The sequence below is a fragment of the Equus asinus genome, chromosome 13 (genome assembly GCF_041296235.1).
Source record: "Equus asinus isolate D_3611 breed Donkey chromosome 13, EquAss-T2T_v2, whole genome shotgun sequence".
In the NCBI taxonomy this organism is placed as follows: Eukaryota; Metazoa; Chordata; class Mammalia; order Perissodactyla; family Equidae; genus Equus; species Equus asinus.
In genome coordinates, this window is record NC_091802.1 from 39,000,711 (window position 1) to 39,019,203 (window position 18,493).

The window sequence follows — 18,493 nt, forward strand, 5'->3', positions numbered from 1 at the left end:
TTTTCCACCACAATCAGGGGAGCTGGGGGTTTAGAAAGCAGGACAGCAGCTAGCAGAGAAAATGTGTTTTCTTTAGCTGTGGCATGGACCTGGAGTCCTGGCTAGCAGGGGCCTAGATGTTTGGGGAGGGTCCTTAGGCCTGGGCCCTCAACCCACCACGTGCGCTTAGATCTCATGGGCACAGAGTGTGACATCCTTGCATGGGGACCCAGGACCGTTCTTAAGCTGGGGCTCTGCTGACAGTTTTGGGCCATGGTGACTCCTGTTCAGGGCACTTAGAAGATCAGACTTGGGTGAGCTTGGAGCAGGGATCAGCTAGGCCCTTGGAGTCTGGAAGATCTTTCTCTGTCTTTCGGATGTGCTAACACCCTTTAATGTGCCTGTTGGAGAGTGAAAAGGGTGCTGTTCATATTTATTCAGAACAAACAACATGAACTCAGCCTAGGAACGTGGTCACCCTGCTCCACATCTGCCCTCAGGAAAGGCCCGTCCAGCTGTGACTCTGTCCTTGTGTGACCAGCCTCGGCCCTTACTGAGCAATGGAAGCTCTGCCTCTGGAAGTCATTTAACTTCTGAGCCTCATTTCCTTCTTCTGTAAAATGGGAATTGAAATGTACTTGTCCAGCTTATTTTTTAGGGTGATTATTATCAGGGCCAAGGGAGGTAATGTGCAAAGAGCCCTTATGAACTTAATGTGAAGAGTTGAGCAAATATGAAGATTATTAGTAATAACAACAGGTGGTACCTGCATTGGTGATGGGGAGGGTTCTTTTGTGTCTCGGCTGCCGCTGGACCATTCACCCCAGCCACCTGGCCCTAGTTTTAAATATTTATCCACATGTAGTGGCGTGTCCATACTTGCTTTCAATTCTAGAGTTTGGTTAGGTTCCTAGAGCTGGTCAGGAGCCTCAGGGCCACCTGGGAGCAAATGGTGCTATGGCCTCATTTGCAGATGAGGAAACTGAGGCCCAAGGTCACCTGAGTGAGTGAAGGGCTCATTATCTCCCAGGGACGAGGCATGGGAGGGATGCTGCAGCCCATGATGAAAGACTGAGTCTGTAGGACGTTGCCAGAGGATAGCACCCTGGGACCCAGATAGGCGATCACCCGATCACTAATGCAGATAGAGTCACACCCAGAGAAGGGGGCTGTCACTCAGGGTAGCTGGGCCCCCAGTGCAGGCCTCTGTCCACCTCCTCATATGCACTGTCCCTCCTCCGGTCACCGGCTCCTGGGGTCAACCCTCTTCATTAGCAGAAAGTAAACACGGGAAGCTGACCTTTGCCACCTCAAGACAAAAGTTGGAAGGGCGGTTGCCTTGTGAGCCTGGAAGCCTCAGGAGAGATGTCCCCTCTCCTTGTCCTCCCACACTCACTGGTGGATGGGGGTCACTGAAGGAGACCGACTTTATGTCCTTGTCTTAGGAATATGAGAGCGGGACACTGGCCCTGTGTCTGAGAACTCCACCCCTGGGTGCCCTTCTGAGTGGGAGTTGGGGAGTCCAGTGCGTTTTCAGTCTGGCCAGGACTGGCTGCCTCCCCCTCAGGAACAGGCTCAGCCTGCTTCACCATTTGGGTGTGGGTCCCTGCTTGGGCTTGAAGGGAAGGAACAGGGAGAGGAGGGGGCTGGTCCTGATCCAAACCCCAAAGTGAGGTGCTTCTCTGCCACCAGTCTGGTCCCGTCCTGGACTTTGCTGCTGCCCTGCCTGTGCTCCCGCCCAGGCTGCAGTGAGGAACCATCATCCAGCCAGCAGAGGTGATGCAGGTGTTCCAGTGGCCACGCCTGCAGACCTTTAGCCCAGCTACTAATGTGGAAGCCCTGCCCAGCCTAGTGTGAACTCTTGCCCTCCTTGTAAAGCGAATGCCCGGGAGCGGGAGAGAAGGCAGCAGAGAAGTGGGAGTGGATGGCCGAAGGGTCGTGCTTTGGGTTGGGACAGTGCTGGTCAGACCTGGGCCAGGGGCTTCCAGAGCACAGGATCGCTGCTTCCTTCTGCTCCAGGAAGCAGGACGGGCCTTGCCGTCTCCTGTCCCTCACCCCTACTCCCACGCTGTTTCCACTGGGAGACTTGCAAGGCAGGATCCCGGCAGACAGGAAGTGAGAGCCAGCTTCAAGTCAGGTGGTCTGAGGCCTGGAGAGAAGCAGGGCCTGGGCCTGCCTGGGACAGGACAGTTTCCTTCAGGGTCCTGCTTTCCGAGTGTCCTCCTCCCCTACCCCCCCGCCAGCCCAGCACTTCTAGAACACCCAAACCATGGCCTCCGCACCTTTCTTGGGTTGCTCCCTTCCCCACCAGTGAAAAGTGAGTAGACCCCGCCAGAGCTCTTCAAGGTGGGGTATGGGCATTATGTGCCCCTGAGAGTGCAGAGAATGCAGAGAAAAACCTTAGAACTCCAGGCTCTGGTTCTTTGTCATCTCAGCATTTTTTTTTTTTTTTTTTTTGAGGAAGGTTAGCTCTGAGCAAACATCTACTGCCAATTCTCCTCTTTTTTGCTGAGGAAGATTGGCTCTGACGTAACATCCATGCCCATCTTCCTCTGTTTTATGTGTGGGATGCCTGCCACAGCATGGCTCGATAAGCTGTGCATAGGTCCGCACCTGGGATCTGAACTGGCGAACCCCAGGCCGCCAAAGCAGAACGTGCCAACTTAACTGCTGTGCCATGGGGCCGGCCCCTCAACCTTTTTTTTTTTTTTTTTTTTTTTTTTTTTTTTAAAGATTTTATTTTTTTTCCTTTTTCTCCCCAAAGCCCCCGTGGTACATAGCTGTATATTCTTCGTTGTGGGTCCTTCTAGTTGTGGCATGTGGGACGCTGCCCCAGCGTGGCCCGACGAGCAGTGCCATGTCCGCGCCCAGGACCCGAACCAATGAAACACTGGGCCGCCTGCAGCGGAGCGCGCGAACCCAACCACTCGGCCACGGGGCCAGCCCCCCTCAACCTTTTTTTTAATTCATATTTTTTTGTGTAAGTTTTACAGTGTAAATTCTATATTTATAAAGTGATACATTTATGTAATTTATAAAATAGATCTAATTTGGGAAGATTGTGCTAAAATATATTTTACCATCAGAGTGTGCAGAGTATTTTGGCAAGCGGGGGTCAGCAGACGTTTTCTGTAAAGGGCCAGATAGCACGCATTTTAGGCTGTGTGGACCGCAGGGCCTCTGTTCCAGCTGCTCAGCTCTGCAATTGGAATGGAAGAGCAGCCGTAGGTAAACAAGTGGGTGTGGCTGCATTCCAGTAAAACTTCATTTGTGGATACTGAAATCTGAATTTCATAGAAATTTCATGGGTCACAAAAGAGAATTCCTCTTGATTTCCGCCCCCCTCCCCCAAACATTAAAAAAATGTAGAAATCATTCTTGGCTCGTGAGCCCAGGGCCCTCAGTTTGCCAACCTCTGCTCCTGAGGCGGCTCTGGACTTACCTGGGGAGCTTTTCAAAAATGCTAGGTTATTCCAGAACCCCAGCCCTGATGTTGTAGATTCTGTGGGAGGCCCTGGAACCTGCATTCTCATAAGCAGCTCAGGTGGATAGGAAGCAGACAATCTGAAGAACAGATTTTAAGAAATGCCACGCTGGAAGGTCTCCAGGGTCCTGATGTGTTCAACTCAACCAGTCCTTGCTGAGCGCCTGGGGTGTGTGACTTCCTTGGGTCTCTTTTTGCCCATTTTTGGAACCTGACAAGAGAAGGAACCCATCTCAAAGATAACGACCCACACACAGGGAGGGCCCGGCATTTCTTGTCCCGGGGTGCTGGAGTCCTCAGCAGAGCGTCGCTGGGCCCCGGGCTCTGGTCTCTGTGAGGTCATGCCCACAAGAGACAGAAGCGCCCAACCATTAGAGGGTGGGCTCCGGAATCTGCGTGACCTTGGGCAGCTCACTTTGCTTGTCAGCGCCTTAGTTTCCGTCTTGTCTGTGAAATGGGGACTGTAATGTGCCCCCCCCATAGGTGCTGATGAGGTAAAATGAGCCAGGATGTGGCACTCCCGGCACAGTGCCTGGCACCTCGGAGGTGCTGGGTAAACAGGAGTCGCTGCTCCTGCTGCTGTTGACGGGCAGAACAGGGCAGCCCCCAGCCCCTGCCGCGGGTGCAGAAAAATGACTGCTCACCCTTGTCTGGTGCTTTCATTTGCATGGACTTTGTACATCGTCATCTCACTGCCTCCTCCAGCAACACCTGAGGTAGACACCAGTGTCCCACTTTACAGAGGTGGAAACTGAGGCTGGGCAAGGTTAAGTAGCTTGCCCAAGGGCACACAGCTGGTGAGCCCCCGGATGAGAACCCGGCTCTCTGTCTGGAGCCCTCCAGGACTCTCTTCCATCCGGATCTTGAGTGGCAACAGGAGGGGAGCTTTGCCTGGTTTGCTGTGATCCTTCACCGAGCGCTTTCTGCCCCTGTAGATCAAGTACCACGAGGAGTTTGAGAAGAGCCGCATGGGCCCCAGCGGGGGCGAGGGCCTGGAGCCCGAGCGCCGAGATTCCCAGGGCAGCGGCAGCTACCGGCGGCCCCAGGAGCAGCAGCAGCCACCTCACCACATCCCGACCAGCGCCCCAGGTGAGCGTGAGGCCTGTGGGGGCAGGGGACCTGAGGCCAGGCCAGCTTCAGGGTGGAGGAAGCCTCATTTACACACACACACACACACACACACACACACACACACCCTCGGGCCCCATCGGGTCAGGCCTGTGCTGGGCACCCCGGGGATGGGGGAGCCGCAGCCCCAGCAAATGAGCACTTATGGTAAGCTTTTGAGAAGTGAAGGTTGAGCAAGGGCGTGGGGGTGGAAATACGTTGTTCGGGCTCCACGGAGGAAGGGGTGGGCTCCAGGAGGGCCGGGTTTGGCAAGACAGTGTCTGAGCCCCGTCTCCTCCTCTCTCGCAGTTTACCAGCAGCCCCAGCAGCAGCAGGCGGCGCAGTCTTATGGCGGGTACAAGGAGCCTGCCGCCCCGGTCTCCATACAGCGCAGCACCCCAGGCGGGGGCGGGGTGAGTAGCGTTGGCCAGAGGGGAGAGGTTGGAGTTTGGAGGCCGGAGGAGGCCAGAGGTGGCTGGGCCTACTGGACAGAGCTCATAGATTGTCCTTAGAAACCCCCTGGAGGTCGTGGCTTCCCCTGACCCTTGACCCCAGATTGTCACTTGCAGGTGACATGGATCTCAGTCTCTGCAGACCCTTAGGCTGGGATCGGGGTCCTGTGTTACAGGACGAGTTACCTTGGGCAAGTCACCCCCACAACCGCCCAGATTTCCTGACTCCAGCTCCCTGGGAGCATACGACGCCCCTTCCTGCTTGGGGCCTTTCAGACCCGGGCCCTGCTCCCCGCTCTTCACGGGGATGACTGCCTGTGTGCTTAGGATCTAAGCTTGCCCTGCCTCTGAGGGGCCCTCCCAAACCGCTCTGTGTCACGTGGTGTCCCCTGACGTCTCTATCACTCCCCCAGCCCCGGTTTCCTTCAGAGCACTTTTTCCAACTTAAAACAGTTGTTGTTTGTTAACTTCGGTCTGTGTCCCCCCGGGCTTGAAGCTCTGTGCGGGCAGGGCAGCGTCCCTTGGGGGTCACCTGCTCCGAGCTAGGCACAGAGCAGCCCTCGTCAGCATTGCTGAATAAATGAATGAGCGGAGTGGGAGCGGGCCAGCTCAGGCCTACCCGTCCTTAGAGTTGAAGTGCCCTGTCCATAAGTCGTGCTACTCACCCCACTAGTGGGTGCACTGGGCGCCCATCCTGAGCTCCCGTCCAAGCTCAGCTGCTCTGTGCCAGGCGCCTGGGAATTCACAGTAGCTCGTGTAGGAGCAGGACAGACAATCCTCAGAGAAATAAAATCGCCTGAGACAAACGGCCCGCTGGAGCCTCGTGCTCTGGACACACAGGTGAGGGAGTGTCAGTGCTGTCTGGGGTGCTAGGCTGGCCCGGGAGGTCGTCCGAAGGATGAGATTCCAGATAGAGCAGCCAGTCCTTGAGATACTCACTAAACCTGTCCCAGACAGCAGGCATTCGGCTCTGAATGAAAGACCACCTTCCTGCCCTCTTGGAGCTTCCTTCCGGTCAGGGAGACAAATAAGAAGGCAATAAGTAAGTAGGTATATAATGTAAGGCCAGGTCATGGCACGTGCTGTGAAGAAAGAGACAGCAGGGTGAGGGGAGAGAGAGCAGCAAAGTCCTTAATAAAGTGAAGGAGTGAGTGGTGCAAGAACAGCCATTGCAAAGGCCCTGAGGCAGGCATATGGTAGGAAAATTCAAGGACCAGCAGGAAGGCCGAGGGGACTAGAGAGGGGAAGGGTAGGAGATGAGGTCAGGTCAGGCAAGGACACAGAAGCCACAGGAAGGCCTTTGTGACTGGGAAGCTATGCAGCGTGATGGGTTTGACAGGTTTTTAAAGGATTGCTCTGCAGCTGGTTGAGAAGAGCAGTGGGAGGTGGAGGGCAGAGGCAGGGAGGGGAGTGAGGGGGCTGTGCAGGCTGCAGGCACAGATGGCGGACTCGGGCCGGGGCAGAGGCAGCATGCGTGGTGAGAGAGACCGCACTCACTTCATGAGGAGCGTGACCTCTTCTCCCACAGCCTTCGGGGCTGCTGGAGCTCGTCTCTGCTGTTTGAAGATAAAAGTTTGAATTTAGTGCTAAAGAGGATGGGGGCCTCTGAAGGACTTAAACCGGGGGAGTAACACAGTCAGGTTTGCATTTTGGAAAGTTGCCCCTGAGATCACCGTGGGTGACCCGTCGGAGGGGGCCAACCAGAGGCCGGAACAGAAGGTCGGAGCAGAGGTTCTAGCAGTGGGGTGGAGCGGGGGGCGGATCCAGGAGTGTCCTGAGGGGCTCGTTCAGCCCTGGACCAGTTGGCACTTGGGCTCCACTCCCGGGCCCCACACAGGTCCCAGGGCCTGGCCCCACAAAGGCTGAGCTGACCCCTAGAGACAAGTTGATGTCAAGGGCAGTGAGGGTCAGAGGACGTTAGAATCTTGCCTGCCTCCAAGACCACTGTTGGATTTCATGTGCTTTTATGGGACATTTCCTAGAGCTGGGGCTTAAGCACAAGACTTTGGCCGAGGTTGGAAGGTGAACCTGATAGACACCTCTTGTGTCACCTGGAGGTTTTTCATTTTTCTCCCAAGAATAGGTCTTTGTCCTGAACTTAGGAGTGAAGCCAGACTCATCATAGCTTCAAAAAAAAGACAGATGCTTATAATAATATAGATAATAACATATAGGGCCTGTCCTTTTTTTTTTTCTTTGCTGAGGAATGTTAGACGTGAGCCTACATCTGTTGCCAATCTTCCTCTTTTTTGCTTGAGGAAGATTAGCCCTGAGCTAACATCTGTGGCAGTCTTCCTCTACTTTATATGTGGGTCACTGCCACAGCATAGGCTGACGAGTGGTATACATCCATGCCTGGGATCCGAACCTGTGGACCTGAGCCAACAGGCAAGGGCACCACTACACCAACCGGGCCGGCCCCTAGCATACAGGGCATGTCATATTTTTAAACATGGCCCGGCATCTTGTCTGTTGGACCTAAGCATTCTTGTTCCGAGAGGTGGGGCAGAGCTGTTGTAACCTCAGTCCCTGTCTTGTGCCTGGTCCTTAGTAGAAGCCAGAAACATTGTAAAAAGCGTGATCACTCTCAGAAAGTGACACACAGAAGTGAGAAAATTCGTGGCAGAGCTCAGCCCTTTCTTGTCTCCTGGGTCCTAGTTCGCTGCCACCCAGGCCCTGCTCTGGGGTCCCAGAGAGTCAGAGAGAAAGGCGCAGGCCCCTGGGGAGCCAGGCCCTGGGCTGACTGTGTCCCCACCCCTGCAGAAGCGGTACCGTGCTGTGTACGACTACAGTGCCGCCGACGAGGACGAGGTCTCCTTCCAGGATGGGGACACCATCGTCAACGTGCAGCAGATCGACGATGGCTGGATGTACGGGACCGTCGAGCGCACCGGCGACACGGGGATGCTGCCGGCCAACTACGTGGAAGCCATCTGAGCCCGCCGGGCACCGCGCGCCCCCATCTGTCTTCAGTGCATTCCACGGCATCGCATCCGTCCTGGGCGTGACCTGTCCACCCTTCAGTGTCTGTTTTTTTTAAATCTGCGACAGCTTGTTTATTCCTACCCTCCTCCAGCTTCTTTTGCCAACCGAAGCCTTGTTCTGCCACTTTCGCGGGCTCCTTCCTCGGGCAGGTTTTTCCTTTGACCAGCTTCTCGGTTTTCTCTCTGGATGGAACAGGTGTGGACTTCTCTGGGGGGGTGAGGCCGGTGAGGCTGGTCTGGAATGGGAGACCCGCTGGCCCCCAGGCCTCTGCCTTCTCTCTTTTCCGCCCCCTCAGACCCTCCTGCCCACCTCCTCACACAGCCAAACATTCCAGGGCTGGGGTGAGCCCCAGACCCCCAGGGCCCCCAGGGCAGGGCTTCATACATTCCCGGGAGTGAGACCCCACTGTCCTTGCCCTTGGGCTGGAGCTGGGGACGGGTGGGGGGCTGCCACGGCGTAGGGACCAGTGAGACGGGCTTCACCTCTGCTTCTCGGGTGGGCCGCGGGCCCTCCAGGGAGTCTCTCACAGCCTCCTGCTCTCAAGGACAACACAGGAGAGTGAGGCTCCCGCCTGGGACTCCTGCATCCTCCCTCGCGTGTTTCTTCTCACACTGTGATTCTGCCTGCCTGCCGGCGCACGGCAGCATGGGCGAGGGGCTCCCCGGGAGCACGGCTTGGGTTGAGTTCTCACCTTTCTTACTCTAGGGACCCCTGCAGGGAGGAGGCGAACAGGGTCTTCTCTCCCGCAGTCCTTTGCCCTCCCCCCAGCCCTGATCTCCAGGGATCCTGGCTGGCCTCCTTGGCTGGAAGCTGGTTCTGAAAGGTGGGCAAGGAAGCCTTAGGCCTCTTGGCCTTCAGCCCAGCCCCTGAGATCTGAGTTAGGTGGGCCACTCCTCCCTACTGCTTGTGGGAAGATGTCTCGGGCCATCTATAGCCTCCCCTCCCCGGCCTGGTGCCAAGTGGACTGGAACTGTGCAAAGCCACAGGACCCTCTGTATCTCCAGGACTTAGTGTGTGGGGTGGGAGTGTGTGTGTTTGCGACAGGCTAGTGTGAGCATGAGTGTGAGCCTGAGTGTGAGAGCAGGGGCCAGGGCACGGGCCTGCAGGAGTCTGGGCTTATGTGAGGGTGCACAGAACTGCCTTCCCCTGATATCTTCCTCAAAACCCACAGTGAAAGGGGAGGGCCCTAGGGGAGAGAAGTTCCTTGTTCCTTTGGAGTGAAAATTCCTCCTTTCCTTCCATCCCCAAATAGAGGAAGCCGCCCGCCCCCGCCCCCAGTGTGCTGGGCAGAAGCAAGGGGATGATTGAGGAGTTGGGGGGCTGGTGATGTACTTGCTGGAGTACGGGGTGGGGGGACAGCTTCGTGCCTCCAGGCACTTTCTCCTCCCCCATCTCTGTCTTGGGCTGCAGAGTAAGGGGCCAGAGGCCCCTGTGCCACCCACACTGTGGTGCATCACTGGGGGCCTCTCTCCCCAGGCCTCCCCCTCGCTTACTTAAAGCCCCCTTGGCGCAGAGGGAGAGGGTCCCAGGGCTACAAAACTGGAACCACAGACCCCGGGATGAGGAAGGGAAAGATGGTGCTATCTCCAAGTCCCTTCTCCTGCTCGGTGGTGGCTGTGACGACCCTTGCCTGGCTTCATTCATCTCTGGGCTTTCTTGTCACCCCTCTGTGTCTCCCCCTCCTGTCGTCACCCTGAGTCCACCCAGGCCCCCAGTGGACATCTTCGCATCCTTGTACCCTGCAGGGGAGGAGGGGCCCGTAGGCGCATTCAGCAGTCAGGTCCTCACTGTGAGTTGACTTGGGAATATTTACCCCAAATCAGAGGGTTGAGGAAATGACCGGAGGAGGAGCCCGGCCTGACCAGCCCCTTTTCCTCAGCCCCAGCTGAAGTGAGGGCGGGTGGAGTGTCTTATACTGGGCTATTTGGGGATGAGGGAGCAGAGAGGGAACAATTTGGGGAGCCTTGTGGGAGGCGCTGGTCATTCCGTTTCCTCTTGATCTCAAAGCACAACATTGATTCTGGGACCAAAGTTCAGAGACACATCCTGTTGGAGGACCTGCAGTTGGGAGGGTAGTGAGAGGCCAGGAGGAGGGCCTGGAGGAGCAAGAAGCAGCCTGTTTTCACTCAGCTTAATTTTCCATCCGAAACAAAGCAAGCCAGCCACAGGGACCTTGCCACCAGCCCCTCTACTCCTCCATCCTTAAAATAGGGGACCTTTGCTTACACACCCCCAGGGAGAGAAGGGACTGTCACACTGGTGCTGAGGGACCCAGGGGCTGCTGGGAGTCCTTGTTCCTTTCCAGAACCTTCCATCCCTAGAAGAGCACAGAACCTGAGGGCTGGGCTGAGTCCCTGGTCTTTTCTTACGGTTCGCAGAGGTCTTTTAGCCAATCTAATCCCAGGAAAGAAGATGCATCAAAACTAGAATGTGAATATAACTTTAGTGGACCAGTAATAAAATACAAGAAGCCCAATGGTGAGAAAAGCAAATTCTCAACACTGCTTCCTGTTTTCTTCCTCATGTCCCTCCAGGGAAAACTACTTTATTGCTTAATTTCTGCCTTTTCCCCCTCACATATGCACTTTTGGGCCTTTTTTTTAATAGCTGGAAACAAAAAATACCACCCCACAAACCTGTATTTAAAAAGAAACAGAAATGACCATGTGAAATTTGCCTCTGTCCAAACATTTCATCCGTGTGTGTGAAGCCGTCCATTCGTCCTTTTATATGGGGTGGTTGTCTTTTCTTGGTCTGTTTTGGTCCCCTCCCTCGTGGGCTTGTGCTTGGGATCAAATCTCTCTGAACATTTGACTTAGACCACAAGTGAATCTTTCTCCTGGTGACTCAAATAAAAGTCTAATTTTTACCTGTGGACTTGGTTTTCTCTCTGGCTCTGAGGTGCTGCCGTGAGTGTGTGTGTCTTATCTGTTTGGGGCTCTGGCTCTGAGGTGCTGCCGTGTGTGTGTGTGTCTGTCTGTCTCTGTCTGTCTTATCTGTTTGGGGGCGGTGGCCCGTCGCCCTCCTGAGAGCCCTGCAGCCCTTCAGGGAGAGAAGGACCCAGGCCTTGGCACCTACTTCCTCCTGGTTGAGAACTCCCCCCAAGTCTGCTCCTGGCTACATCCTGCCCGGCTTGGTGACACTCTCAGAAGCTTCCCTGAGCTCCCATATTCTCAGTCTTACTGCTGAATTCCTTCACTGCACCTGGCTCCCCTCTGGCCAGTGCGCTCACAGGGCAGGTAGTGGGTCTGATTTGTCTTTCAATGCCCAGTGCCTGACCAGGGCCAGGCACATAACTGCCGCGCAAATAGTTGTTGAATTAATGAAGAAGCTCAGCTTGGGGCAGTTTTAGCTGGCTGCCAGTGTCTGCACCTAGCAGGAGCTCGCACGTGTTTGGGGAATGAAATGACAGGACTGGGGCAGTCTGCCGTGGGATAAGACACGGGATGCAGCTGTCTATAGAGTGGTCTGGCAACCCAGAGCCGTGTTCACAATGCCTTATGATCATCTTTAACACACGTTTTCTTTGATCTTATGAACAGCCTTGTGAGAGAAGTAACTACCGCGGTGTCCATCTTACAGGTGAAGTTCACAGAAACCCAGAAAGGCAGTGGTCTGGGGGAAGTCGCACAGCTAGTGGCAGGGCTGGAGGTTTTAGGCCCTCCATTGTGATGCTCGCAACCTCGTGATGTGACCTTGCCCCAGGGGCCTTGCACCCAAGCCCTTTGCACCTCTCATGTTAGTATCACCTGTGCTGTGCACTTTGCTCCGGGTGCCTTGGGTCTGGCCTCTGACCGGAAGGCCAGGTAGCCTCGCCTCTTCTGTGGGGTTGGAAAGGGGACAGTGGTAAAGGAATCCAGACCCTTCTGCCCCAGCTCTATGCCACCAGTCAGCCTTGTGTCCAGCTGCTCTGTGCGGAGGGGCAGTTCCTAGTGAGGCGTCCTCTGGCTTCAGGAAAGCAGCTCAAGGAGCAAAAACTGGCTTTCCCTGAAGTGAGCCTTTGTCGTCAGCAGAATGATGTGCGGAGTCAGCAGGGTGGGGCAGTGTAGGGAGTGTCGGAGGCAGCGCTGGTGGGATAATTAAAGACAATACTGACACCTGCTCCCCATCCAAAGGCGCTGCCTGCCTGACATTTTCGCAGGAGGAAAATGAGAAGCAGGGAATGAGGGGGCAAATTGTGCCTCCCGCTGGCCTGCCCCCTTTTGTGAAGCTGCAGCCCCTTCTCCCCGGGAGGCTTCGTTCACCTTCCTGAACTGTTTGGGGTGGAGCCAAGGACACTGCCAAAGGGAGATTTTTAATTTAACAGGAAATAAGACTCGTAAAAAGGCATAAAAACAACACAAAACATAACTGAGTCCCCACCACCCTTTCCCCTCAGGAGAGGCCACCCGAATTTGCATTTCTGGATGCTCTTACTGGACAGGGATGGGCCTGAGAAGTCTTTAGTGCCCCTCTGGGTAACACCATGCTGAGCTCTCTGAAGAGGACACAAAAGAGAACAAGAATGTGGGTAACGACCACAAAGAGACAAGGACTAGCTGGAGGAGAGACTGCCAGTGCTCACACTGTAACTGGAGTGCTCTGAGCAAAATGCATCGCAAACTGAGCAGAGCAGGTAGGGCTGGGGGGCGCCTCAGACTGGTGGGGTGGGCCGGTCTGGGGCGAGAGAGGAGTGTGGTCTCTGGAGTGTGCAGAGTTAGTTTTGAATCATGGTCTCTGCCATTTCCAATGAAACGTTAGACAAGTTCCTGACTGTCTCTGAGCCTCATCTATAAAGACTTGTAGGGAGGTTGAAATTACACCACACGTGCAATATCTGGCACAGTATAGGAGTCCCATAAGCGTTAGCTCCATCCCCAGAGATGCCAACTGACACTCATACGAGACCTTTGTCCACATCCCTCCATAACGTGACCTTTACAACTTGCCAATGGCCCACCCAACTCCCAACCATTGTTTTTCTGAGATAATTTGCCAAGGATGTGTGAGAGGAAAAAGGAAGAAGAAAGGCCGTCAGGAAGATTCATTCGCAGGGGATCTGGATAGAGATCAGATCTCCTCCTATGTCCGTATCATGCAGACTCCACTTAGACACTAAGGGGTGGGATTGGGTTCCTGGGGAGAAATTGAGCCTCTTGGGTTCTGCCTGGTCTAAACCGACACTTCCTTGGTTACCCACTCCTGGGCTTTGTGATTGGTTGGCTGTGGTGTGGGGGCGGGGAGGGCAGGGAGGAGGTAAGCTGCTGATGGAGCTGCAGCATCCCTGAGTCTCCCGCCCTGGGAGGAGGAGGGGAAAAGAACACGGGCTGAGCAGTGGAGGGAAGAGGGAGCCATTTCTCTCCACTAACTGCAACCTCTGTGTTTGCAGCTCACATTTCCCCGGAATCCAGAGGCCTCCTCAGCCAAGGACTCCACAATGCTGGATATTTTCATCCTGATGTTCTTTGCCATCATAGGCCTGGTCATTCTGTCCTACATTATCTATCTGCTCTAGCGGCCTGTAGCTGCGGCGGGGAGCCCACAGGAGAACAGCTCAGGGGGGAAGGATGAAGCTGGCTGGCCAAGCATCCTGCTTTGTTGACACACCGGTGGATTTTTGCTTCTGGTCGTCATTTCGGGTATTGATTCAAAAACAAAATTAAAAGAGATCTTGTTTTTCTATTTTTTTCTCAGATGCATTGATGTAGCATTTCTCAAACCACTCTGAAAAGAATAAGAAATGCCACCTTCTTTCTGTGAGACCTAATTTAAAATAATGGTTTTTAAAACGAAAAGTAAAACCCACAATGCAAGGGATTTTTAGGTAGAGAGGATTGGGAGTGGTGTACATGGTGGGAGGGACTATTATTTCCTAATTTTTTCTTCAATTAGGTGCTCAAACTCCAAACTACCCATTTTCTTCCAGTAATTAAAGGTAAAACACATCTTTGTATGTCGGCAGAGTGGTGTACAATTATGCTTGCGTAACTGCGTCTACAGTTAATTAGCGACTCATTCTCACTTGAGGATGGAATAGCAAATGAAATTTACTTGGGAGTGGGATTTTGGGGGACGTGTCTGTTCTCTCCCAATTGTGGGGTTTGGCAGAGCGGAGAGAAACTCCTAATTCTTTCCTTAGTCCGTGACCGGTACTCGGGAGCTGACGCCTTTGCTGCTATTCCTATCTGAGCCTTGTTTTTTCTGGGTTTCCTACAGCTCCTGGTCTCCAATCCAACAAGAGGCCTCTTATCAACAGCAGCAGTCCTACTGCCCAGCAGACCTCTTCCAGAGCCTCCCGGATACGGTTAACCCCTGTCAAGCAAGGGGCTTTTGAGCTCAGAGGCACAGGCGCTCGGCTGGGACGTGAGGAATTCATGGGCCCTGCTGGCAGATACTGTGTGCGTGTGAGAGTGTAGATAGAGGGTGTTGAGAACACAGAGCTGAAATGTGGACTCATTCAAGTTACCATGGAGAACTGCTCAGAATTCATTTTATAGGCTTTCCTTAGGTCTAAATACAACTGTATATTATGCTAAAATATATTCCTTCCTTTCCCGCTCACACGCAGGGTTTCCCCTGTAAATTCAAGAGCGCGCTGTCTCTGTTCATCTATGAGACGTCACTTTATCACTCACTGTCTCTACAGATTGCACACTCTGGGCTTGTGTGGTTTCCCTGTCTTACACTCGAGCCAGAAGGAACTTGTCATTTGAGTTTTTAAGATTTATCGTATCTTCCCCATTCCATACCACTTCTGCCCCAGCTTCTCATTTTAAGAGAGAAACAGTTAATTATCCTCATTCTTTGTGCCTGGCTGAATTATAAATTATTGAAACAAGATGGCTATACTTATCTTATTATTTGGGAAAAATATCTCTCTTATCCCAAAATAAACGATTTTTATGTTGTCAAATGTTCCTTTTCTGGAAAAAAACCTTTCAACATATTTCTGTCCAGTTAGGGTGAAGAAACCATGTATTTTGGAGGCCAGGGTAGACTTGGCCCCAAATCTGTAGTATCTATTCTTTTGAAAAATCTATCATAATTGTTATACATTTGATTCTCCTTTCTAGCTTAAAAATAAACAAGGAGAAAGATTAACTTAATAGTTTTTATTCATACCATCATGTTCAATTTCCATGTTTTAAAAAGACATAAGATCGAGGCAGTATATGTCACAATTAAAATGGAAAACTTGCATAAATTCTGGCCAAGAAAAAACACTGTTTTGGGAGATTTGTCTTGGCAACAAATTATGTGACCTTCAATAAGTCATTTAACCTTCAGGGTTTCATTTTTTCCTGACAAGTGAAAGAGTTGGACTAGAAAATTGTTAGTGTCCCTTTCCACTTAAGAATTCTCCAGTTCTAGAATGATTATCTTTGGAAGCTACATCTTTGAGATCAGAATTCCCACGGAACAAACTCTTAATAGTTTGCCAGTAGTTCCCTTTTCTGCCTTCCCCAAATGACATTTTATAATGAAAACTCAACTGCAAAACTTTTTTTTGGCACCAACAGCCACATTATGAGGAGAAAATGACAATATTTATTTACCCAAAACGTATCTCAGTGATAATTTGCCTGAAGTGTTCAGGGAATATTGACAAATGCAATATTACATGGGGGTAATCTGACAGACACACTAATGCAAGAAGCATGGCTCTGAGCACTAACGCCTTCAGCCATGGTCTTCAGTTACCTGTGAAGTCCTTGACGTGACCTTTCCCGTTAAAACCTTCCTCTGACTCTTTGGCATAACCTCGTGTTTCAAACTGACATGTTCTACTTCGAGTCAAGATAGCAGCTCTATGTCCTTGCCTAGGTAACGAGGGCAAGTGTCAGTATTTTGGAGGGGTCCAGGTTACACGGTTAATTATGGTGGTGTAAATCTTCACGGTACAGTCTCTAACCAAGCTTGCTCTGGAGTCTTTTACGAGGTCGAGGCTCTTCAGTCTGTATCCATATAAAGTCGAAACCACTAAGCAATTCAGGGAAAAAATCAGCCAATTTCAGTCATATACCAGTGATATATAACACTGATATTCAGCACAATATAAGGAATGCAAGATTACCCATCTTTTCAATTAGTTGTAGAATAGCATGGTTTTAAAAAATAATTACATTTTAGAAGAAATTTCATGACTCTGTGCCTATGTCAGTTTATAACAGAGTCTTATTGTGTTCATCATTTTGATAAAAAGTTTTTAAATTTCACATTTAAACTATTTGTATATAGACATCCTAAAACATAATAAAACACTGAAAAAAGTTACTTCCATAATATAAAGTTTTGTATTAATTTTACAATCCGTGTCAGGGTGATCTTGTCCTCTAAAACAGGAACTGTACTTGGCTCACATCAGTTTTAGATCACTTACAAAGAGATGAGTGTGGCGTGATGCTGAGAACCATTCCACGAATGTATGGTTTCTTGATAAAAATAAGGGGTTTGTGTGGAAAAGTGACATATTTTATTTTAGGAGAAAGGATATATTTTGGGAAACAGGTAAATAGTGAAAAGACAATTGTTACTAAGTTAGAACCACCTAAGACTCATTGTTCTGGTTGTATGGAATCAAATTCAAACTTTCTGAGTTTGAAACTTAGCTTGATATGATTTATTAAATTTCAGAAAATTTGTTTGCTTTTAAAAGGCTTAAAATTAGCATTATTCAAACTTCAAAATCCCTTAAAAGTATCATTTTAATTTTATATTACTCAAAAATAAAGGGAATTTCCCTTAATAAAGTACTTAAGCAGAGGTGAAGTGGAAAATTGTAAATTATATGCTTTGGCTTTATCACACTCCAAATATTTGCTAAGCCTAGAATGGCCTCTTCTAAGTCAGTTTTGCTCCCATCTATTTTAAACAAAAATAAAACCAAAGTCACATATAAAAGAGGAAACAGAAAGTCATCAGCACAACTTCCATTATAAATGCAAACATGCTAAGGCAGATACATTTAGAAATATTTAAGAACTTCTTTGCTCTTAGAGAAACACTGTTAAGATCTTGTAGTTATGAGAAATTGCAGGTAATCCACAATACTTAATTACATATTTTGTTTTTTGAAACTGGTGTTAAACTATGATAATTGTAGCATTTCTATTTTAGCACCAATTGGAATATTAACTGCTTGGGAGTTTGGTGTCCAAATAAATAGTAGAACAGTATAGAATACTGTTCTACTTATAGATTACTGTTCAATTTATGAGTTTTTGCTAGTCGATGAAACTATTTAATTTATTTATACACTATAATATTAAGCATAAATATGTATACATAAATATATAGCTAATTGAAACATTATTTTATATTAAGATATTTCATTTTTTGATCATGGTAAAGCTTTAACAGCTTAAATAAAAATAAGTTCCTCCACAAGAAACAATTTAAAGGAATTACACACTCAATGATTTGCATAATGACAAACTCTGAACAAGTTAGAAATGTTTCTAATTTTAATTTTATTAATATGAATAAATAACAAAGTAAATAAAACAGCAAATATTAAGTATTTAAATATAAAAGACATTTTACCATAAATACAATACTTTAAAAATAACAGTGCATATTTTTCAGGTTTTTGTGCCTTTAAGAAAGTAGTGATCTTAGAATGTCAACAAGTATTATTTTTTTCTTTAATTTAAAAGCCTTTCAAGAGCGGAACTAAGTTTTCGGGTTTTTTTTTAAGTCTCTAGTTACTTGAGGGATTTTCTAGAGTTATATTTGCTTTCTTGATGAAAAATGTGTTCTTAGTCCTTTGGCACTTTTTTTTTAACCTACAGAAGACTGTCCAGTAGAGCTGCCTTTCAGGTCGTCTTTCCTGTCTTAGTGATGTCTCAGGAAACCAAGGAGCATATACATGTCCATAGCCTTTCTTACAGGTTTCACAGCTACCTGCTAGTGGAATTGGTAAAGAAGTCACAGTGCTACAAGGTATTCATAACCAAAGAGGCTTTTGTAGCAGCTTCGTGTTTTCACCCTCCACTGTGTTTATTGACGTAAAAGTCTGTAATCATATAATTGAGTACTACTCACTCAAAGAGGTGAACTCTGAAGTAATAATCACATGGTTTTTAAGTTGACATAAGATGGTCCTTCCAGCTGCACCTTCTGCGGGACATTCATGCTTGCTCTAATCTCCAAAGGTGAATAATTATCCTGGCAATAAAATCTTTGTTATTAACAGAGGAACTGAAAGCATGAACGAAGTCATGAGAGGATGGGAAAGCAGGAAATAAGGTGCCTATTGTTCCTGCTGTGGAGAGCAGTCTGATCAACCACCGCGGCAACTTCTTGAATGCTTGAATTTACTGCCTGCATTGTGAATATGTTCAAGTCAAGGGGTCAGAAGGGCATGAGAAGGAATTATCCAAAAAAGTGTTAACAGTAGATGTTCTGTGGTTTCTTAAGGCACGGAGTATTTATCACAAGATATAAACTTTACATTAGTTTCTATGAAAAGTAGCATCATTAGCTTGTTATTAGTATTTTTGTGGTA

The 18,493-nt window shown here is 50.0% G+C and overlaps 1 protein-coding gene and 1 long non-coding RNA gene across 3 annotated transcripts in view; both read left to right on the plus strand.

Moving 5' to 3' along the window:
* The window catches only part of LASP1 (LIM and SH3 protein 1), a 40,716-nt gene extending 29,834 nt beyond the window's left edge, over positions 1-10,882 (plus strand). The window contains exons 5-7 of the mRNA XM_014833613.3: positions 4,399-4,552; positions 4,880-4,983; positions 7,786-10,882. Of these exons, the coding sequence (XP_014689099.3) occupies positions 4,399-4,552; positions 4,880-4,983; positions 7,786-7,959 (432 nt within the window). The 3' untranslated portion in view covers positions 7,960-10,882. The remainder of the gene's footprint in view (positions 1-4,398; positions 4,553-4,879; positions 4,984-7,785) is intronic.
* A 561-nt stretch (positions 10,883-11,443) lies between these two features.
* Positions 11,444-14,899, plus strand: LOC123276465 (uncharacterized). Of its 2 annotated transcripts, XR_006512935.2 has the most exons (4): positions 11,444-11,589; positions 12,386-12,622; positions 13,376-13,625; positions 14,203-14,899. It is a non-coding gene; the product is annotated as an uncharacterized lncRNA (long non-coding RNA). The 2 variants fall into 2 exon arrangements; XR_011493813.1 differs by lacking the exons at positions 11,444-11,589; positions 12,386-12,622 and having other exon boundaries at positions 13,234-13,625.
* The last annotated feature ends 3,594 nt before the right edge of the window (positions 14,900-18,493 follow it).